At 38.6% G+C, this 21,035-nt stretch overlaps 1 protein-coding gene across 1 annotated transcript; it reads left to right on the top strand.

Moving 5' to 3' along the window:
* The first annotated feature begins 18,752 nt into the window (after nucleotides 1-18,752).
* LOC104440907 (senescence-specific cysteine protease SAG12) lies at nucleotides 18,753-20,323 on the top strand. The gene is given in 3 exon segments (XM_010053897.3): nucleotides 18,753-19,164; nucleotides 19,166-19,260; nucleotides 19,460-20,323. Coding segments are annotated over 3 exon segments (1,035 nt in total). The 5' UTR covers nucleotides 18,753-18,817; the 3' UTR covers nucleotides 20,053-20,323.
* Nucleotides 20,324-21,035: the final 712 nt, after the last annotated feature.

Here is a 21,035-nt window from a genome sequence, read left to right on the forward strand (position 1 = left end):
AGTTTATGAAAGGTCGAAAATGTTGATACATATATATATATATATATATATATATATATGGAGGCAAAAACATAGGTGTAGGCCTAAGTTGCTAACCATCAACAAAAAGAAATCAACCATTGATATGCTTTTGGCTAGAATTTAAGACCACCACAAAACCAACAAACCGCTTAGAACCATAAATCTTTGCACTACATAACAATGTTTGATGTTTGCATTTTGATTAATCACCCATGAGTCAATGCGAACCAAAGTCACTTCAATCACATCTGTGGTATTCATAAATTTTTGCCTAAGACCCGCGCATTTGCACCTTAGAATTTTTTTTTGTTTCGCATGTGGATCTACTATATTCGGCCCCCTCCCCCTGAATGCAAGTATCCTTCTACAACAATATAAACTCTACTCCATTCTGCACCTTGACTTCGCCAAGTTTGGCAAGAGACAAAACTCTGCCCTTCTAACTTCTCATTAATCGCTTTGGCCTAACCAAACTGAGCAAAAGCGCATTATTTGTCACATCGATAGATGAGTCATATGCGACATTCTTGCTTTAAAATATTCACCAGCGACCCATCTATACATGTTCGACCTACTCAATCTAATCAACCATTAATTTTGATACCACTTATTGAGAATTAACAACAAAAATCTAAAGTCCTCGACAAAGGGGATCCCTAGGGGAGAACCTGTCACGCCTCAATCCTTGGACACACACATATCCCTCAACTTGGTTGTTTAATAGCGACGTTCCAAGACGCATCACCGATCCTTTCATTTTAATATACACATGCGAAAGCATATGAAATCCCCAAACAATAAAATAATGAGATAGGAAAGTAAGATTTCAAAATCGAACTTTGAAAACAACCACACTTATATACATTAATCATAATGCAAATATATACAAGTTGAATTGTTAAGTTAGGTTTAAACCACTAGTTGCCCAAACAGGGTCTGCAAGATGGAATCGACTCCCATCAAAAGATAATTGCCCTATGATTCACTAGTCGAATAGGATTGTCAATTCTTCAGACTTCCCCTTCTACCCTTTTGCAAACCTTGTTTTATGAATTTGTGGTTTAAAACTCGACTTAACAATTCGCCTTGTATATATTTGCACTATGGTTTGCAATGTATATAAGGGTGGTTGCTTTTAAAGTGGAAATTTGGAGTCGTACTTTTCTATCCCATTGCTTTATTGTCCGGGATTATTATTATATGCTCCCGCATGTGTATAAAAATAGAATGGATTGGCGATACATCTTGGGACTTTGCTATTTAATCAACCAAGGTAAGGGATGTGTGCATACTTGAGAATCGGGGCGTGACATCCCCTTTTTATGGTATCAAAGCAATGATTAGGGATTGGAGTGATAAGGTGCGATGGACCATGGGATAGTGGTAGGCAAGACATTTAAATTCATGTCTGGTGCATGTTGATGCTAGCTGATTGGTAGCTTGTTTGTGTGGGTCACTCAAATTCTAATATGGTATTAGAATTAGAAAACATGTTTCTATAAAAATCATGTAGAATGAGTGATCAGGCGCTAAGGACTCGTAGTAAGAGGGTTATAACCTTTGTGACTCGGGGTGGAACACCGACAAGGATCGGTGCCTGAGGCAATGGTGGCAAGGCATTGGCTCAGGTCAATGCGAGTGTAAGAAGACTGCTATAAGGTGGTACTAGTGTAGCAGCACTAAGCGATCCTAGGTTTGACGAGATCGTTCAGGCGCAAGTGATCCTTGGGAACTTGTTTAGTCAACAATTCAAGATCAAGTCGCCGTTGTTGCCACTATCACGACTGCTGTTACAACTGCAATCGATGTTGTTGCCACACCTACTGAAATCTAGCATGGAGATGTGATTTCAGAGCGAACCGTTATGTCTGAGTTAAGATTCAGTTCCAGCAGAAATGGAAATCAGTCGGGGAAAAGACCAATGTTGGGAGAAAAGTATTCTATCCCGCGCAGTAGGAAAGGTGGGGATGGATAAGTCAGTACTGAATCGAAATAGAGTATGTCGTGCCTATAAGAGACAATGTGGTTACGCCTCGTACCATTTTAGGACGGGTGCTTGTTTCAAGCGTGACCATTAGGGTTACTTAGTCAGAAACAGTACCATAAGGTCGATGGGACCACGACAATGGTTGCTGTCACCGTTGATGGGACAAACCAGAGTGAATGCAAGCAGAATGCGCATAGGGGTATTTGGGACAAACCTTAGTGCTAGTAAGAGTGCATGTTGTAACCCGATAGGAGACAGAGGACTCACCAAAAGTGTGTTAAAGTTGTGAAAGGAAGCATGGATCAATCTAGTGTCCTAATATAACTGGAGCGTACTTTGATTGTAGCCAGCACGACCATCAGGTGAAGTATGGTTAGTAAAAGTCCAAAGGAGCATAGATGCCATTACTACAGTTAGGATGCCACTAGAATGGCGAAAGGGATAGGAATGGAACCAACCTTGAACCAATCAGAGGAAGAATGTTCTTGAGGAAATCTTATCAAATTAGCGCAGCAGAGCTTTGGACTAAGTTTGTTGAATTTCAATTTGTTGAAATAAAGCCGAAGAAAGGAGAATCACTAGCTATAGTCGTGCTTGACTAGTTGCCGAGATGTAACTTTAACGCCACATGAATAGAAGAGGCTCATGGAGATATCTTGTGGTAATGAATAAAGGTCATGGAGTAATCCAGCTTAGTCCATTAGCATGTGAAAGTGTCGAGTTTATTAGGAGTCGAAAAGAATCTTCGATTTCACCAATCTCATCAGTTAAAGGCAATCTGTTTGTTAGACGAAGGTTGCCAAGATTACAAGGCGATTGTCATAGACAAGACAGATTGAAGAACTGAAAATTGAGGACTTCTAAGTGGTCCAAGAATTTCTAGAAGTGTTGCCATAGGGATTGTTAGGCCTATCGTCAATGAAAGAGTTAGAATTTGCGATTGAGTTAGCAACCGGGTCAGAGACACTCAACAAAAGCTTTTTACCATATGTCGTTGTTTGAGTAAAAAGAATTGATGGTACAGATGTGAAGAATTACTGGATAAGGAATTTATACATGCCAATGCATTGCTTTAGGAAGCATCGGTTTTGTTTGTGAGAAAAAGGAAGATGGTTCGTTGCAAGTGTACATCGACTATAGTCGACTCAATTAGGTGGCTATCAAGAGCAAGTGTTCATTGCTGAAGATTGACGAATTGTGTGACTAGTTATAAAGAAGGTCGATGTGTTCAAGGATCGACTTAAGGATAGACTATCATCAGTTGAAACTAGGAAGAACGCTATACTGAAAACAACGTTTCGTACTCGATATGGCTTTTATGAGAATATTGTAATGTCATTTGGTCTGACAAACGCTCCAACTGTTGTCCTGGATTTGATGGACCGAGTATTTAAGAAATACCTAGATCAATCCATGATCGTGTTCATCAATGATATTTTGATGTATTTGAGGAGTGCTAAGGAGCATGAGAGTCATCTAAGGATGGTACTTCAGACCCTAAGGACTCATGGATTGGACGCTAAGCTTAGCAAATGCGAGTTTTGGTTGTCCCGACCTCTTTTTTGTTTGGCACCCGCAATCGAGTGCGGGCACCTAATGAGGCTAATGGCTCAGTTGAAATTATTAAGCCCGGACTCTCCCAAGTCCACCAATTCACGACCTAATGATTCAAGTTTTTAACCTGTAAATCAATTTTTAAAATGGAGTCCCCACTAATCGATTTGGGGTGGGTTGATTAGAAACCCAAGCGAAATATTGGGAGAAATACTCACTCCTGCGCAACCAGAGAAATTATGATCGGGAACTTGATTACACTAGTTAATCACTAATGCCCTTTTAGTACCTAATCTTGTTTAAATCTTGAGGTTTTTTGGATGTTCGAGAGATTTTCCATGCATTTTTGGGAGGAAAAACATTTTTTTGAGTCTTTTTCTAATTTTGGACATAAAAGGGACTTTTTGGGATTTTTTGGTATTTTTGGAAAAATACAAGTCTTTTTTTTTGGCTTTTTCATGAATTTTTGGATTTTTTTTGGATTTTTGGCATATTTTTTATTTTTTTGATTTTTTGGAATATAAAATATTTTTAAATATTTTTGAGAATATTTTGGAAAATAAATTATTTTTGATTTTTTCTCTATTTTTGGAAATTAAAACATTTTTTAATATTTTTAGAAAATAAAACACTTTTTGATTTTTTGAGAATAAAATATTTTTATTTTATTTATTAAAATATTATTTTAAAAAATAACAAAATAAAACCGACCAGGGTCGATCCGTGGTTGGGTCCGACCCGGGCCGGTGACTCGAATTTTTCGCCTTTTTTTATTTATTAAAATGACGTCGTGGCCGGGCGTTTGGGGACGCCCGGCCCGCCCCGACTACTCGGGTTCCTAGCAGAACCCTACCCGGGTCCGACCCGACTCCCAACTCGACTCACAGCCACCCCTCGAAACCCTACTTGGTTCGCAACCCAGGTATGATATGATGACCCGAGGCCGCGACCCGAAAAATTGCAAACCCTAGGGTTCTCGATTTGCGGTGCCAAAGAGGGGAAGGCTGAGGCGCTGCAGCGGCGACGGCGACGGTGACGAGGGCAGTGATGAAGACGACAACGACGATTGGACTACGGGAGGGGTGATGGCGACGGTGACGGCGCAATACCTGCTCGGCGACGGCACGACGAGGGCGAAGACCGCGACGGCGAGACCCACGCGAATCCTTTCCCCTCCTACGTCTCTCTCTCCCTCTCTATCTCTCTCTCTACTCTCCCCTCCAACGAGGCTCAGATTTGAGGCCGCGAACCCTCGGCCCCCCTGAAGTCTCTTAGTGGGGTGTCTAAGGGCTGCAACTCGATTTGGCTCCCTCTCTCTCTCTCCGCGATCTCTGTGTGTCTCTTCATTGGAGATGGAGGGCCTATTTATAGGCCGAGGGGCGGCTGGTCGACGGAGCTCGACCGTCGGTCGCCACGGCCTTTGCCGGCCGAACCAGCGTCCCATCCAACGCCAAATGCCCCTGCTCCACGTCCCATCGCCGTCCGTCCATCCCCTTCCCCTCCGTCGCGCCCCCTACGAGTGCTCTACAGAGGCGCGAGGAAGGAGACGACCTGGCGGGGCCGGGCCAAGGCAGGAATGGGCTCTAGGGGCCCACGCAAAGGCGTTTTTTTTGCTTTTTTTTCTGCTTTTTTCTTTTTTTCTTGTTTTTTTTCTGTTTTTTTGTTTCTTTTCCGAAACAGACAAAATAAAATAAAATCCTTTTTAAAATAAAATAAAATAACCTAATTAAAAACAAATGATTTAGGCCTTAACATTGGTTTACTCGTATTACGTTCCTAGGCCACGTGAACTCAGGCAAAGGATTTTTAGAATCTGTGTCACTATTAACTAGACTTCTGAAGAAAGAAGAAGAGTTTGTGTGGATAGACAAGCTCGAGTGTAGTTTTTAAGAGCTCAAGTGGAAGCTGGCTATAGCACTTGTGCTAACCATCCCCTATGGTTCTAGAGGATGTGAAGTCTATAATGATGCGTCGTTTAGAGGATTAGATTAAATGTTGATGCAACATGGGAGGATCGTTCCATACGTGTCCCGTCAGTTGAGATCTCGCGAGCTAAGTTGCCCGACGCATGGCTTAGGACTCGTAGCATAAATTTTAGCCCTAAAGTTTTGGAGATGTTAGTGATGTGGAGAAAGGTCTTGGATCTTCACGGACCAAGAAGGTCTCCAGTGTTTTTTCTCCCAAAAGTAATTTAAAACGAAATAGCGTTGTGAATTAGAATTTTGAAGGACTAGGATGGAGATATCTGATATCACCCTAGAAGAACCAAACAAGTCACTGATGCGATAAATTGAGAGTCTTTAAATGTGTATATGCTAGTTAAGGTATGAACCTTACTTGAGAAAGTTTGAGATTCGATTTTTAAATTTGAGATGGGCTAAATTTCAAATCTTATAACTGCTCTCAGAATTGAGCCGGATGCTCAGATTAGAATCAAGGCACAGATTTGTAAACCGAGAGGACTCTTGTAACCCCTCGAGACTCTAGAGTGGAATTGAATGCACATCACTATGGACCTTGTGACAAGCTTGTCAAGGAACCAGATGGGTAATGATTCCATTTGGGATAGTGGTCAATAGATTGATGAAGCCGACTCACTTCAGTATAGTACGGAAATATCTTGGTTTGAATAGGCATGCAGAAGTGTATGTGTGTTAGGTAATTTGTCTACATGGAGTGCCAGTGACGAATTTATATCAGATCTAGACCTGAGGATTCCCAGTTTCAGCAGAACAGTCATATGGTTCTTTTTGAAGAGCAAAGTGTGCAGAACCTTAGTTGTAGAAAGGAAAATAGGCAAAGAAAAATCACAGGCTCAAAGTTAGTTTAGCAATCAATGATTGCAATTGCCATGATCAGAATCAGATTATGGATCACTTAGAGCCGTCAGAAAGGTTGTATTATTGAGCATCAAAGACCCTTAGAGTTCCAAATTTGGTGATTGCATCTTTCTGAAGGTGTCACCAATGAGGGATGCCTTGCGTTTCAGCAAGGAGGGAAAATTAAAACCGAGATACGTAGGTCCCTTTGAAGTTCTAAAAAGAGAATTGGGATCCTAGTGTATCGTCTTGCATTACCACCGAAGTAGGCGCAAGTGCATGACGTCTTTCACGTGTTGAGGTTGAGGATGTATGAGCCCGACCTGACCCATGTGCTAAATCTTGAAGAATTAGATGTGGATGACTAAGTATCGTGCATGAAAAGCCCGGTTCAGATCGGATTCTATATACCAAGATGGTCTCCTTGATCAAAGTGGTTTGACAACACCACGGAACTGAGGAAGCAACCGAAGAAAGTGAGAGTAGACAAGACGACAATACCCCCACATTTTTATTTAAGAATTGGTAAATGTTTAAATTTCGAGGACGAAATTTTTATAAGAGGGGAAGAGTTGTGACATCTTGGATTTTCAGTCCTATTTTCAATAGAATAAATCGGGCATTTCATCGATGCTCCTATAGGATTGTTCTCAAAGCTTATCACTCTTGAGATAATTAAATTATCTGAGAAAGCCATTAAGAATTTTAAGGCAAATAAACTTGAGGATTCGACTAGGAATCGGCTGCTCGACCGTGTTCATCTGCCAAGATCATTACGGCATAGACGTAAATTGATTAGAGATTAAAGATAGGTCGGTTCGACTGAAAAGTCTGGCTAATTGTGGGTGACACCACTAAATTAGAAAATTCTCGTCAATCGGCACTAGATTGATTTCTTTATCGTTTTGGTACCCTATGTCCATAATTGAAATCACAAGATTTTCACGGTAATCGAGAGTCACCAATGTGTCAAATGGGTTCATTGTGGTTCGAAGAAAATCGATCGCGAGTTATTTGCACTAAAAATCTCTTAAAATTACCTAGTAGCCTAGGTCACGCTAAAAACGCGCCAAATAGAAATTAACCGCGAATTCAAGTCCAATTTCAGAAATTGAAAATCTTGTTATGTCACAATAAATTCTAGGAATGTCAACTCAGTCTAAGAAGATTTTTCTGAAGCCCGGGACTTTTTGGGAAAAAAGTCAACTTATGATCGTTTTTGTTTAGAAAAGGCTGGGGATTATTTTTTATCGCAAATTTAGGATGCAAGACGAATTCATGGGTGAGGAAAAATTTCAATTGAAATACTTGAGGTGCCAAATGAAATTATGGAGACCAAATGAGGATGGATTGAGCATGATTAAGCAACCAATTGAAGCTAGTTGCTTGGAAATTCGTAACTCCCCCTCCCCCTAGCCAAAATGGACCATCTCATGAGTTGTGGGTGAGCATTGATGGCTCAATGGCAGCCAAGGAAGATACTTGGCTAAGAAAGGTCTTTGGGGACAAGCTTGTGGAAGAAATGTGCATGATAGGTCCCCATTCTTGCTTCTCTCTTTCCTCTCTCCCTCATCCTCTCCCTTGGTCGACCAAAGCACTTCATTTCCTCCCTCCTTGCTGTGTTTGACGCCACCAGCAGCAGAGAAGAGGAAGCTAGATGCCGTCGCACGCCAAGCCACCGCTGGAGTCGCGCCGCTCCCCACCGTCCGCCTCAGCCGCGCGCCCTACTGTCCATTTATTTCCAAAATTAAGTGGACATAGATAATATCTTGTGTGATTTGGTGATTTGGTGTCGTATTTGATGTGGATTTATTTATTTTATCTTTGTTTGGTTTGAATTGATTTTGTTCATTTTAAGAAAACAAAAAAATTAGATACAATTAAAGTAGATTTTTTCAAGATAGGTTGCATTTGTTTTTAAAAAAATCATGGAAAAATACAAAAGAAAAATCACATGCATGTCATGTAATTTAGGTCATATCATATTGCTATGTCATGTGCATGTCATATAGATTAAGTACATAAGTACCATGTCATGTGCCACATCATTATGTGCATGCCATTTAAATTGTGGATGGTTAAAAATCGCACGTCATTTTAGAAATTGCATGTTTCATTTAATTAGATCTATGTCATGTTTAGGTTCATATACTTAGGAAATTGTGTGTTGTGCTGAGATAATATATTTTATCATTGTTAGGGTTAGGACATTTAAATAACTTATGTTGCATGTCAGGTTAGGTTAGTAGCACACATTGTATAAAGCATGGTTTTCATTAAACGAGAGAAAACCGAAAAAAGATTTGAGTGAAAGTGCGTGTAAATTAAAAATTATATTCAAGATGATGTGATTTTCTAGCTAACACTTGCAGATGTTTTGTTGCTTCAAGGTAACTCATTCCTCCTTTTCTTCACAATTTATTTAACGCTTTCGTTATTGGGTGTTAAGTATTGATTGCACAACTGCCTAATTACCTCACATGTTAGGTAGTAAGTAATGCAAATTGTCTGCAATTTCTTTTTCTGAAATAAAAGAGAAAATGTATCGAAAGGGCATTAGGTGAAATCTAACGTACTCAAGTCCATGTTCCTATAATCTTTAGTTTGTAGGAGTGAAGTAATTCTCCTGTTACTTTACTTAGATTTTTAATCAATCTACCAAAAAATAGATTAGTGGCAACTTCTACTTGAAAATCATTTGTATATTAAGAACTTAGAGTATAAGTCACAAGTTGATAAGAGATCGGGAGAGTTCGAGTTAAGTGTAGGCATAATAATCTATTAATCAAACCCCTAGATGGTCTAACCCTTCTCCCGGAGGTTGTGACCACCCAATCAAAAGGCACCAAATATTACATTTTACTTTGTTTCATTGAAATTTCATCCTCAAAATTCGGACTTATATTGCTGCACGAAAGCTTCCAACGGTTCAACTGATGTCCCTGTCTTGTTGGTCCCAACCATTATGTACCATCGTGTGAGAGACCCTCGATTGTCTGCGATATTACCAACCTTCATAATACGCTAAACTGTTCTTCCAGTTTGGCGATGCCCTTGTTTCCTGTTGTCTCGTACGAGCATGCCGCGTAACTCATTCTTTTGGTCCAGCATGCCCTCTTGGTAGTTCTTGCCCTTACCTGCTATGTGTCTGGATTGCGGGCAAGCAATGACAAATCAAGGATGAAAAATTGTAAATATTATTAATGCACAATTAAAAGATGAAATCTTTAAAATAAAGTTGTCTCTCATAATGAAAGACGGAGTCCTAAGTATGACTTTAAAATGCTTCATCCGAGACCTTGTGTGGACCTTGGCATCCCTAGGACATAAAGCAACGAGAAGGTATTCCCTCCTTCTAGGGAAGATAAATATTGAAAACTGAGCAATAATATGTTTGTCCTCGACATCTATTATTTGTGAGAATTCAGTCTTTGGACAAAATTTCATTAATAAGGGACTTGGAAAACTGCCTATCTTAGTAACTCCAAACTCTTATGCAAAGAGGTCATCCCACAACAATCAATCAAATACCCATCGCGATAAAAAAAAAAAAAACATTTCAATTTTATTAGTTCAACAAGTTCTTACAGTTGGTTTTCATAAAGAAATTGCAATGTAGACATGCTAATACAATTGGGAGGTTTGACTAGTCCAATCGTTCTATGGGGCCAAATTAGAAGGATTCGCTTACGCTTCATTTGCTTCCTCTTTAGTCGCTCAATCTGATTTTAGACGTCCTCACGAGTAGGCCAAACCTAGGTTTTTGGGAGAGAGGGCAAGTAGGCGTATCAATGATCCGGTTCAGTTTGGGGACTCCTAATACCTGAACTAAACTGAACATTAAAGATGCATGGTCATTCGGAACCAAACAGTGGACCCAAACTGAATAGACTGTTTGGTTCAGACTTTTGGCTTTTGGTGTCTTTTTCTTATTGGTCCCTCTTCCTCCTTCCATTGTTCCACCTTTCCTTCGGTTCACCTCATTCAAGACTACCACAAAAGTCGCAAAAATTGAGGCTAGATCCATCGATGGCATGTTAAGGCCAGAACAAAATCTTCCCAAGTCATCGAAGGAATCAATGTTGTGTGGAGCAAACTCTGAGGCTCGATCTTTTGCCTTCAAGCTGGGACTGGAGGAGCAAATCGGAGGGGATGGTGCCAGTGGGATTTGTGGTGGTCGAGGTGGAGGGTGGGCTGGGGCTGGAGGCGTGTATGGTGTGGAGCTGGTGAAGGAGATGGTCGGGGACGAGTTGTGGGGTGGGGCCTTTCTTTGGGGACTGGATGGTGGTGGAGGGTAGTAGAGGGAGAGGATGTTGGTGGCCGCCATGGCCATTAGGAGGACCAAATGGGGTTGTTGTCTAGGAGTAGACGAAGCGATGTATATGGCTTCTCTGAGACAAGTGAAAACGGAAGGAAGAGTGAAAACTAAAGGGCTTTTGCTGTGTTTCGGTTTGGATTGGATTTTTTTATAATCCAAACCGAACCATTATGATTTCTGCCAAAGTATTCCATTAAGTTGTGTTGTTCCTTCATCTTTCCTTCCAAATCTTTAGCCCATGTAATCTCTGTAGGCGACAATTGTATTGGGTGTTCCTAACCTCATCCACTTTCTTTCAATATACAACCACATTGTTTTGCGACATATCAAGGTTCATCAAGGAGAGATCTAGTTAAAATAAGCTTGACCTTAAAGGTGGTGGAAGTATTAGGGGGCCTAACTATCAAGTAACCTTCAGCGTTTAATAGGATGTATACAAAGTGAGTTCCATAAAAGGAATCGGGTTATCCTACTCCAAATTAAGGCTTGTTTTAATTCACTTTGTCAATATCGGTTGGGCGGGGCGGGGGATGGTAAGCACGGGGGAGAGAGTCCAAAACTGATCTTGAGGGTCCAAATGAGCCTAGGGCCCTTTTGTAATTTTTAGGTCGGATTGCATAAGAAAAAATCATGATCTTGCTTATGTCTAAGTTCCTAATTTCTAAATACGAAGAATGCAATGAAGAGTAAGACTGCAAGACCAATTTGGATCCTTCTGTTTAAAGGTCAAAATCCTATATTAATAGCCAACTCAATGCGAAATTTTCAAGGAATGCGGAAGGGATTGGAGTAAAAACTCTAGTATCAACAAAGGACCAAATAGTTTATGGCATTAGTCAAATTTATTGCAACTATTATTTTCTTTGAGGTAACAGATCTAATTTTTTTATCACGAAACTATCTTCATGATCCAAGGTGAAACCTATTGCTGTGAATGATTGGGGGATACTTCAGCAAAATCCAATAAATATTTGTCGAGTGAAACTTTTCTTACCCAATTCGCTTGATTACTAGGCTTGGATTGCTAAGTTTAAAATATGGAAGATCACGTCATTTCTTAGCACAACGGGACAATTCTAAAAGCACTTCCCATTTTAAAAATCTTGCACCTTTCTGACGAAGATGCAAAGGCGTATTTTAACTTAGAGAAATGTTGAAAACTTCATAAAACTTTGAACAATCTTTAATGTCCAGCAAAGTTATCCTTACTCTAACTATACCTTATTAAACAAAGTTTGTTATTGAGTGTCACTAATTCTAAATATGCTAACTAAATATATTTCTGTTTTCAAAAAATGATTCTATATATTACGAGAAAATGGAAAATTCCAAATAAGAGTTCAAAGTGCTCTCAATTTTCAAATAAGAGCTTGAAGTGAACATTGTCTTTAATAGGGGCTTGAAATATCCTTAATTTCTAAAATAAGAGCCTGAAGTAGACTTTATTTTAAATTAAGGATTGAAGTGGCCATGTCATACTCAAAAAATGACTTGACCTTACTAGTTGGTCAAGGGCATTTCCATCATTTACATTTTTTTTTTCTAATTTCTTCCCTTTTTCTCTGTTTTTTCTCCACAAAAAAAAAATTAAAATAGAAAAAAAAGGCTAATATATACACACACAAGTGAGAGGGTTGGCAACTCTCCCCTGCCTATGGCAGCCACCCCATCATCGGTGGGGCGTCGGCCGCAAGTGGTAAGACTAGCCTTCCCGCCTAGTTTTTACTTTATTACGAGTTTTTCTCTTTTTTCTTTTTGTTTTATACTATTTTTTTAGAGAAAAAAAAAAGGAAAAACATAAAGAAAATAAGGAAAGAAAATGAGAAAAGTATGAAGGATGGAAATGCCCTTAACTAGCTAGTGATGTTATGTCCTTTTTTAAGACTGACATAGCTATTTTAAGCTTTCATTAAAACAAAGTCCACTTCACGCTTTTTTTTAATAAAATGATGGGACTTCGGTTCCTTTTTTTGATAAATTGAGAATACTTTAGGCCCTTATTTTGAATTTTCCTTATGAGAAAAAACAATACATTGAATACCGTAATTTTTCCTTTCTGACAAGAAAAAGAGCACTGTAAATTTTCTATAGTTGCAATGCATAATATATGGCTCACGAGACACTTTAATTAAATCTATTAAGTAATAGTGAATTCTCAAATTATAGAAAAAACAAAGAAAATTCATTTCAAATAGATTTTCATGAGCCGCGTCCAGCACTAATTTCGGTAAAATAAATTAATATTTATAACGGATGTGACTTGAATGTGATAATGCTACAAAGTGGAGACAACACTCATTCACTTTCTCCTTTTAATCTCAACGAAAGTAGAATACTCATTAGATTTAGAATTTTATCTGTTCTCCTATGAACTGATGTATTTGACCAAGTACAGTTGCAATTGCAGCCAATCAAGCTTTATAATTACTAATGGCCCATCGAGAATATAATTAAGTACTGAAAATTAAAAAGCTCAGCACTCAATGAGTTTAAACGTTATCTGATGATTAAAACTAATATCAACATAAAAATTCCATTAAATCAGGAAAATTACTTAACGTGGTAAGTAGGTAGGGGTTACTTAACTTTTTAAGTAGAAAGAAGTAATTTATGGCAATGAGAATATTGTCAGTTACAAATCAACCTATAATAATCACAATTTTATGTATGGTTCCAGTGATCAATATTTCAATTACCTATTAAATAACTTTTTATTTCTACTTTCAAAACTTAAATTTGTCGGCACCTAAAATTCATTGCTTAAATTCTTAATACCTAATTTCAACTTTATCCAGTGAGCCTTCAGTAAATAGATTATATAAGGAATTTTACTCTAATAGTGGGGTCTAATCAGCCCCACCCACCACCTTCTTCCACAAAGAATATGGAGCCTAAAAAGCAATATCTAGAAGGGGGGAAACATGAATATCTAGAAGAAATGAAAGTTTTGACAATGGGAGTGTTGACTAGGCGCACCAAGGAGCCGTGTACCTTATTCGAAGGAGAGCTTAAGTTTGAATTCGTCGACATTATTAGCAATGTAGAACATTTTTCGCCTCAGACCTGAAAAGAGAACCGAAGGACCGCTCTTAAGAGGTTCTAACGTTTTCCACTCCCCTCGGACGCTACACCAAACTCTTCTGATCTAGTCACATCTCCAACCTTTGATCCTCATTTAATTAATTGAGGTACTTTGACAGGACCAAAGTTTACCCATTTAAGTCAGGTTCCCTTGTTATAAAAAACAAATGCTATGAGGATAAAAAGGAGTAATGATATGCATAGTTCCAGAACTTTATTTCAATAATAATGGGGTCAATACAATTTTTTTATTTAATTTTGTCCATGAACTTTGACCGAATTGATTCATTTGGCAAAATGTGAAAGGGTTAGTACTCAATTGGCATAATTAGAAATTTAAGACTATATTCACAAAAATGTAATAAATTTATGACTTTTGAACAATTTTCCCCATATGCTTTTTTAACGTGGACTACTCTATTAGCATTTATTGGCCCTAAATAACGATCTAGACTATATATATATATATATATATATATATATATATATATATATATATATATATATATTTGACATGGAAGCCATATGTAAGTCACGTACATGCCAGCCTAGTGAATCTTCATTAAGTTAACGAAACTATGTCCACATCAAGTAAGTGTTAGGATTTTCAATGGAAAAATTACTTTGCTTGGAATGATAAAAGTTCAATGAATTTATTAAACAAAAAAGGTTCATAGATCACATTAAAAATTGAAAAAAAGTTTAGTATCATTATTCCTACTTTTTATGCACAAACAAAATCTGGCAACTTAAAGTTTCGAACTAAATTTCCAAACTAGGGGAGTAAGTGTGTAATTGAGTTGAGTCAACAACCAATTCGATGATTGAGTCTGACTCAACCAATTCGATGATTGAGTCTGACTCAAATCAAATGGTTAAAGGTAGATAATTGATTTACATAAGTTTTCAATAAGCTTCACCTTGACTCAATTAGATAATGTTTCTCTCTCAAAACTCACAATGAAACCCAAACTCAAGCTGGAATCATTAAAATATGCTATAATTGAAAACTAGTACTATATTTATTTAGTTGATATTTATTAATGAATTTTTATTATTAAAATACCTAAAGATTGAATCACTTGATTAGGCTCACGAGCTATTATTTTTAAGCTTGAGCTAGACTCGATTAATTAGTATTTGAGCTACTTTAACTCAAAAAGAATCAAGCCGAGCTTGAGTAATCAGAAAGTCGAACTCGAATAGCACGTGAGCTTGACTGAGTTGCATGCTTATCGCCAAACATGGGAATCTAGAAGTTCTTCTCAAACAAAAAGACACGTTGATATGGCTAAGTCAAGCAAAATAGGAACTTAGCCAATGGCCGTCTAAAGTTGATATTGGTTATAGAATATGATTTCAGCGTTGAAGTCTAGTTTTCTTGTTGCGCACCACTAGCCAATCTCAATATTTATGACTATGTACGTGGCAGCAATTCATTGGCAGAGAATCACACCTTCAAGATTAATAATATTTCTTTAGCAGATGCCGACCAAAGCTATTTGTTTCACTGAAGAAAGCCAGTTCTTTCCCATAGGAACATGAATCACAATAATTTACACGTGATTGGAAGGCAAACATAGATGCAAGTACATATCCACTAACAGCACGCTAATATAGTTTATGAAAGGTCGAAAATGTTGATAAATATATATATATGGAGGCAAAAACATAGGGGTAGGCCTAAGTTGCTAACCATCGACAAATGGAAATCAACCACCGATATGCTTTTGGCTAGAATTTAAGACCCCCACAAAACCAACAAACAGCTTAGAACCGTAAATCTTTGCACTACATAACAATGTTTAATGATAGCATTTCGATTAATCACCATCAGTCTATATGAACCAAAGTCACTTCAATCACATACGTGGTATTCATAGATTTTTGCCTAAGACCCGTGCACTTGCACCTTGACTTTGCCAAGTTTGGCAAGAGACAAAACTCTGCCCTTCTAACTTCTCATTAATCGCTTTGGCCCAACCAAACTTAGCGAAAAGCGCATTATTTTTCCTTTCGATAGATGAGTCATATGCGACATTCTTGCTTTAAAAAATTCACCAACTACCCATATATACATATTTGACCTATTCAATCTAATCAACCATTGATTTTGACACCACTTATTGAGAATTAACAACAAAAATCTGAAGTCCTCGACAAAGGGGATCCCCAGGGGAGAACCCAAGCTTGAGCCTAACCTTCACTGAAAAATTTAACATCCTCACATATGCACCTCAATTTGGAGTTTTATGATGCTCCTGGATTATAGGGCAAATACCAACAAAAAACCCTAAACCATACCCGTTGTGACACAAATACCCCTCTTTTTCTTTTTCTTTTTTTTCTTTTCGTGTTGCCTAAAACCATAAACTTGTTCACCTAGATACAAATGCCCCCAAAAAAAAAAAATTGGTAACCTAGGGAACCCCGTAAGCCACTCCAGATAAGAATCCCTAACGACGTCTCTAGGATCCGAACTTCTCCCCTTCGTGAGGGGGAGGGAGCCCGAGCCAGCTACGCCATTACAGGTGGTGGTGCCCCTAACTTTTTTTGTACCATGAAGAATTCCAAACTTATACATCTATGTCATATGTATCCCATATTTCAATTACATCCAAGTTATATTTGTTATATTGGAGGCACGAACACCTAAAGTGTGAAAACTTAATATAGTGGGACACTTAAGTATTAAAAGTTTGAAAAAATACACCTAAGTGTCAAAATCGAAGCAAAATTGATTAGTTAAGTGCCAACAGTAAGAACATCCAGCCAAAATGCTGAGATGAGGTTTTTTTGACAAGACAAGTGCAAAATAACATTATTTTGCATGCTGATGTGGCTAGATAAGTCAAAAACAATATCGTTTTGCATATTGATGTGGCTAGATAAGCCAAAAAAGATGTCGTTTTGCCTTGAATTTGAATTTTAATATAAATATTAATTAAACTAAAGTTAAAAATAAATTATCTAAAAAAAAAGGAAGAAAAAGCCCTTACACAATACCTTCTGCAACTTTTTTTAAGTTTTTAATTTAATTTATTTAATATTTATATTAAAATTCAAATTCAAGGCAAAACGACGTTGTTTTTGTTATTCTCTATTGACTCAACTCTTTGGTGAGCCATGCGGGCTAGTTATATTATTACAAAAAAATGCCACTTAGGATTTCTGACACCTATCATTAGAGTTAGCACTTAAATATCTCAGTCATTCATGATCGAATGACATTAAGAAAAAGTAGAGCATGCATTAGTGTTGTTGATCAATTAGATTGTGCAATTCACCATAATAGTGAGATTAATAGAGAAATGAAATAACAAGATTAAGGTGGTTCGATTTGAATTACCGACACCTATGTTCGTGGAGCGAGTGAGAGTGGTAAATCTACCTTGATAAGGAGGTTACAAGTTTGAAATAAAGCCTCGCTTAACGTTAGGCGCTGAGCTTTCGTCGATGTCATTAGGTCCCCATGACTTTTATTTTATAGCTGGAAGCATGGTATTTCCTTATATTTTAGATTTCCAGTGGTAAGCGGAAGAGTTGTCTGCTTATGTTTGACACAATCTTTTACAATGATTTCATGTAAACTCGCAAAAAGAACCGGAGGAACACTCTTAAGAGGTTCTAATGTGTAATCATATAATATTGATTTAAAGACTTTAGAAAACGTTCCGATTGAAAATGCGATGCGATCTAGGTGCTTGCTCGAGAGGCCGTGGACTCCAATTTATACATTGGATGGCTTCTGGGCATTCCCCTTCGGACACAACACCAAACCCCTTCAATGTACTCTACATTACTTCTCCGACCTTCAATCCTCATGTAATTTATTGAGGTACTTTGATGAGACCAAAGTTTACCTATTTTAAGTTGGGTTTTCTCACCATAAAAACAAATGCTATGAGGATAAAAAGGAGTAACGACATGAGTAATTACTAAACTTTTTTTCCAATATTTAATGGGATCGCTATACTTTTTATTTGTTCAATTTTATCCATAACCTCTTAAAAATCCACTACATGTAGTCCTTCCATAAAGTATATCCACATATCATATGTACCCTTTTGACGTGGACTGCACTATTAGCATTTATTGGCCTCAAATAACAATCTAGACTACTATCTTGTTCTCCCTGGCAAGGAAACCTTTTTGTTCATTTATTCTTGAGATGAATGATAAGCCTTCTGTTTTAGAAATCAATTTCTATTCTAAAAATAAATTATTTTATTTATACTTCCCAGACGAGTTTTTGAGCAAAAGAATCAAGTAGCATTTGAGTAACCTAAGTCAAACTTGAATAGCTCACGAGCTTGAGCGAGTTACATTCTTATTTCCAAACATAGGAATATAGAAGCACTTCCCAAACCTAGAAAACACGTTGATATAGTTAAGCAAAATGGGAACTCAACCAATGGTCGTCCAAAGTTGATATTGGTCATAAAATACGTTTTCAGCGTAGAAGTTCAGTTTTCTTGAAGTGCACCACCAGCCAATCTCAGTTATTTATGCTATTTACGTGGCACCAATTCATTGGCAAAGAATCACACCTTCAAGATCAATAATATTTTATTAGCAGATGCTAACCCAAGCTAGTTGTTTTACTGTAGACAACTAGTAATAACTTGCCGAGGATTGGAAGGCAAACATAGATGCAAGTGCACATCCACGTATAACAACGCACAAGCCTCTTAGAACTATAGCACTACATGACAATGTTGAATGGTAGCATTTTGATTAATCACCCATCAGTCAATGACAACCAGAGTCACTTCAATTGCACCCGTGCAATTCAGATGAGGGTGCAATAGCAAGCTTAATTTTTGGGGGTCTAAGTCGCAACAGCTATCCAGGCACAAAGGAGGAGGAGAGGGTCCACTGAAGCATTATCGAGAGAGAGTGAGAGTGACGACAGTTGAGCAGCATTTTGTCTATAAAAACCCAACACACCCATTTGGAGTTCCTCGTGCACAAACTGAAAGTTACAACTCACCAAGTCACTCCAATTGTGTCCTAGACAGTACCCAGAGCACGGCTATGGCCAAACAAAACCAATTTTCATTCCTCACATCAGCTGCTCTTTTGGTCATTATAGTTTCTGTTTCGAAAACGCTTTGTCGCCCTCTTGAAGAGGAACAGTTGTTAAAGCAACACGAGGAGTGGATGGCAATCCACGGGCGTGTCTACAAAGACACCGTCGAAAAGGCAAAACGGTATGAGATATTTAAAGAGAACGTTAAGCGCATCAACGCCTTTAATAATGGTAAGGACGTGGGGTATAAAATGGCTGTGAATAAGTTCGCAGACCTAACCAATGAGGAGTTCCGCGCTTCCTACACCGGCTACAAGAGGAGGCCCACAAGGGTCCTGTCCTCTGGCGAAAAAACCGTTCAAGTATGCCAACTTCACCGCCATTCCAGCTGCCTTAGACTGGCGAACCAAGAAGGCTGTGACACCTGTTAAGGATCAAGGCGGCTGTGGTGAGTGGAATATCAAAACTTGTCCGGCGAAAATGTCAAAATTATCATGTCGTACTCAAGCTGTTGAAAAGAGGCAACAATTGTGCATATAGCAGCTAACAATATTATCTGTAATTCACTGTTACATTCCTTTTACGCCCATCATACTACATGTGTACATATGTCTCTTTGTAATTCATTTTACTATCTCCTTTTGCAGGAAGTTGTTGGGCATTCTCGGCTGTGGCAGCTATGGAAGGGATTACCATGATCAAGAAAGGGAAGTTGGTGCCACTCTCGGTGCAAGAACTCGTGGATTGTGATGATAACGATGATGGTTGCATGGGCGGGCTCATGGACAGTGCCTTCGAGTTCATTGTAAGCAATGGTGGCCTCACGACTGAGGCGAACTATCCTTACCAGGGAATTGACGGGACCTGCAATACGGCCAAGACGGCGAACCAGGCAGCCTCAATAACTGGGTATCAGGATGTGCCGGCCAACAACGAGAAGGCCCTCTTGCAGGCCGTGGCAAACCAGCCAGTCTCGGTGTCAATTGAGGGGGGCGGGTATAATTTCCAATTCTACTCAAGCGGCGTGTTCACAGGCTCATGTGGGACCGACATCGACCACGCGGTCACGGCAGTTGGGTATGGGAAGACCTCTGGCTCTGGCGGGACCAAGTATTGGCTGATGAAGAATTCGTGGGGCACCGGGTGGGGAGAGAAAGGGTACATGAGGATCCAGAAGGATGTGAGCTCTAAGGCTGGTCTCTGTGGTCTTGCCACGGAAGCTTCTTATCCAACCGCATGAAGAAAGAAGAAGAGGAAAAAATAAATTATGAGTCTATATATGTGATAGTGGTTCTTGGGCTCTCTATATGTATGAAATGTAGTCTAGCGTCTCTCTAAAAGAAGCAAGTGTTAAGTGACAGTACGTCACTAGGGTTGGTGTGTCCTACAACAGAAACAGAATGTTGTTAGCAAAATTAGGGGCCTGCCAACTAAACTTGCTTGTAAGTGTACGAATAAATGTGCGGGACAAGATAAAGAACATAGTCCCTCAAATGAATGGAACAATTTCGTTAATGCGATTTTATCGTAATGAATTGTGTCCAACCCTAGAAATTTAGTTATTTTAGATAATTTTGATTGGAAATTACTGGTATGGCAGATCTAGTTATCACCAGACATTCCATCCCACAAAAGATGTGGTTGGCACTAATGAGGACAATTGTTTGTAATTTTAATTTTATTTTTTTACCGTTCTATCTTTTTTTTATCACCAAGACCAGCCACATGCGAGGGCCAATTTGACTGAACTAGAATTAACATTATCCTCATGGATGATCAATTTTTTTTTATAGTACTGAATTAGGGGCCTCCCAACTAAACTTGGTTCTAAGTGTTCGCATAAATGAGTGGGACAAGATAAAAGAACATAGTCCCGTGAATGAATGGAACAGTTTCGTCAGCGTAATTTTATAGTACTGAATTGTCTCAACAATAGGAATTTAGTTATTTCGAGCAATTTTGTCAGCGTCAGCCATTTTGTCTTATGAGAGGCGTGGTCTGTGCGTGGCCAGCACTAGCAAGGACAATTATTTTTAATTTTATTTTTTTCTACTTTTCTATCCTTTTATTTTATTTTATTTTTTATCTCGGAGAGCAACCACTTGTGACGGCCAGCAAGCATGGCCAGTGAGATCCGTCTCCTTGCCCAAATTTGATTTGACTGAACTCAAATTACACATATCCTCATGGATTTGAAGGTTTTCCAATTAATTGAAAGTCTGA

This window comes from Eucalyptus grandis, chromosome 4, assembly GCF_016545825.1.
Source record: "Eucalyptus grandis isolate ANBG69807.140 chromosome 4, ASM1654582v1, whole genome shotgun sequence".
Lineage (NCBI taxonomy): Eukaryota > Viridiplantae > Streptophyta > Magnoliopsida > Myrtales > Myrtaceae > Eucalyptus > Eucalyptus grandis.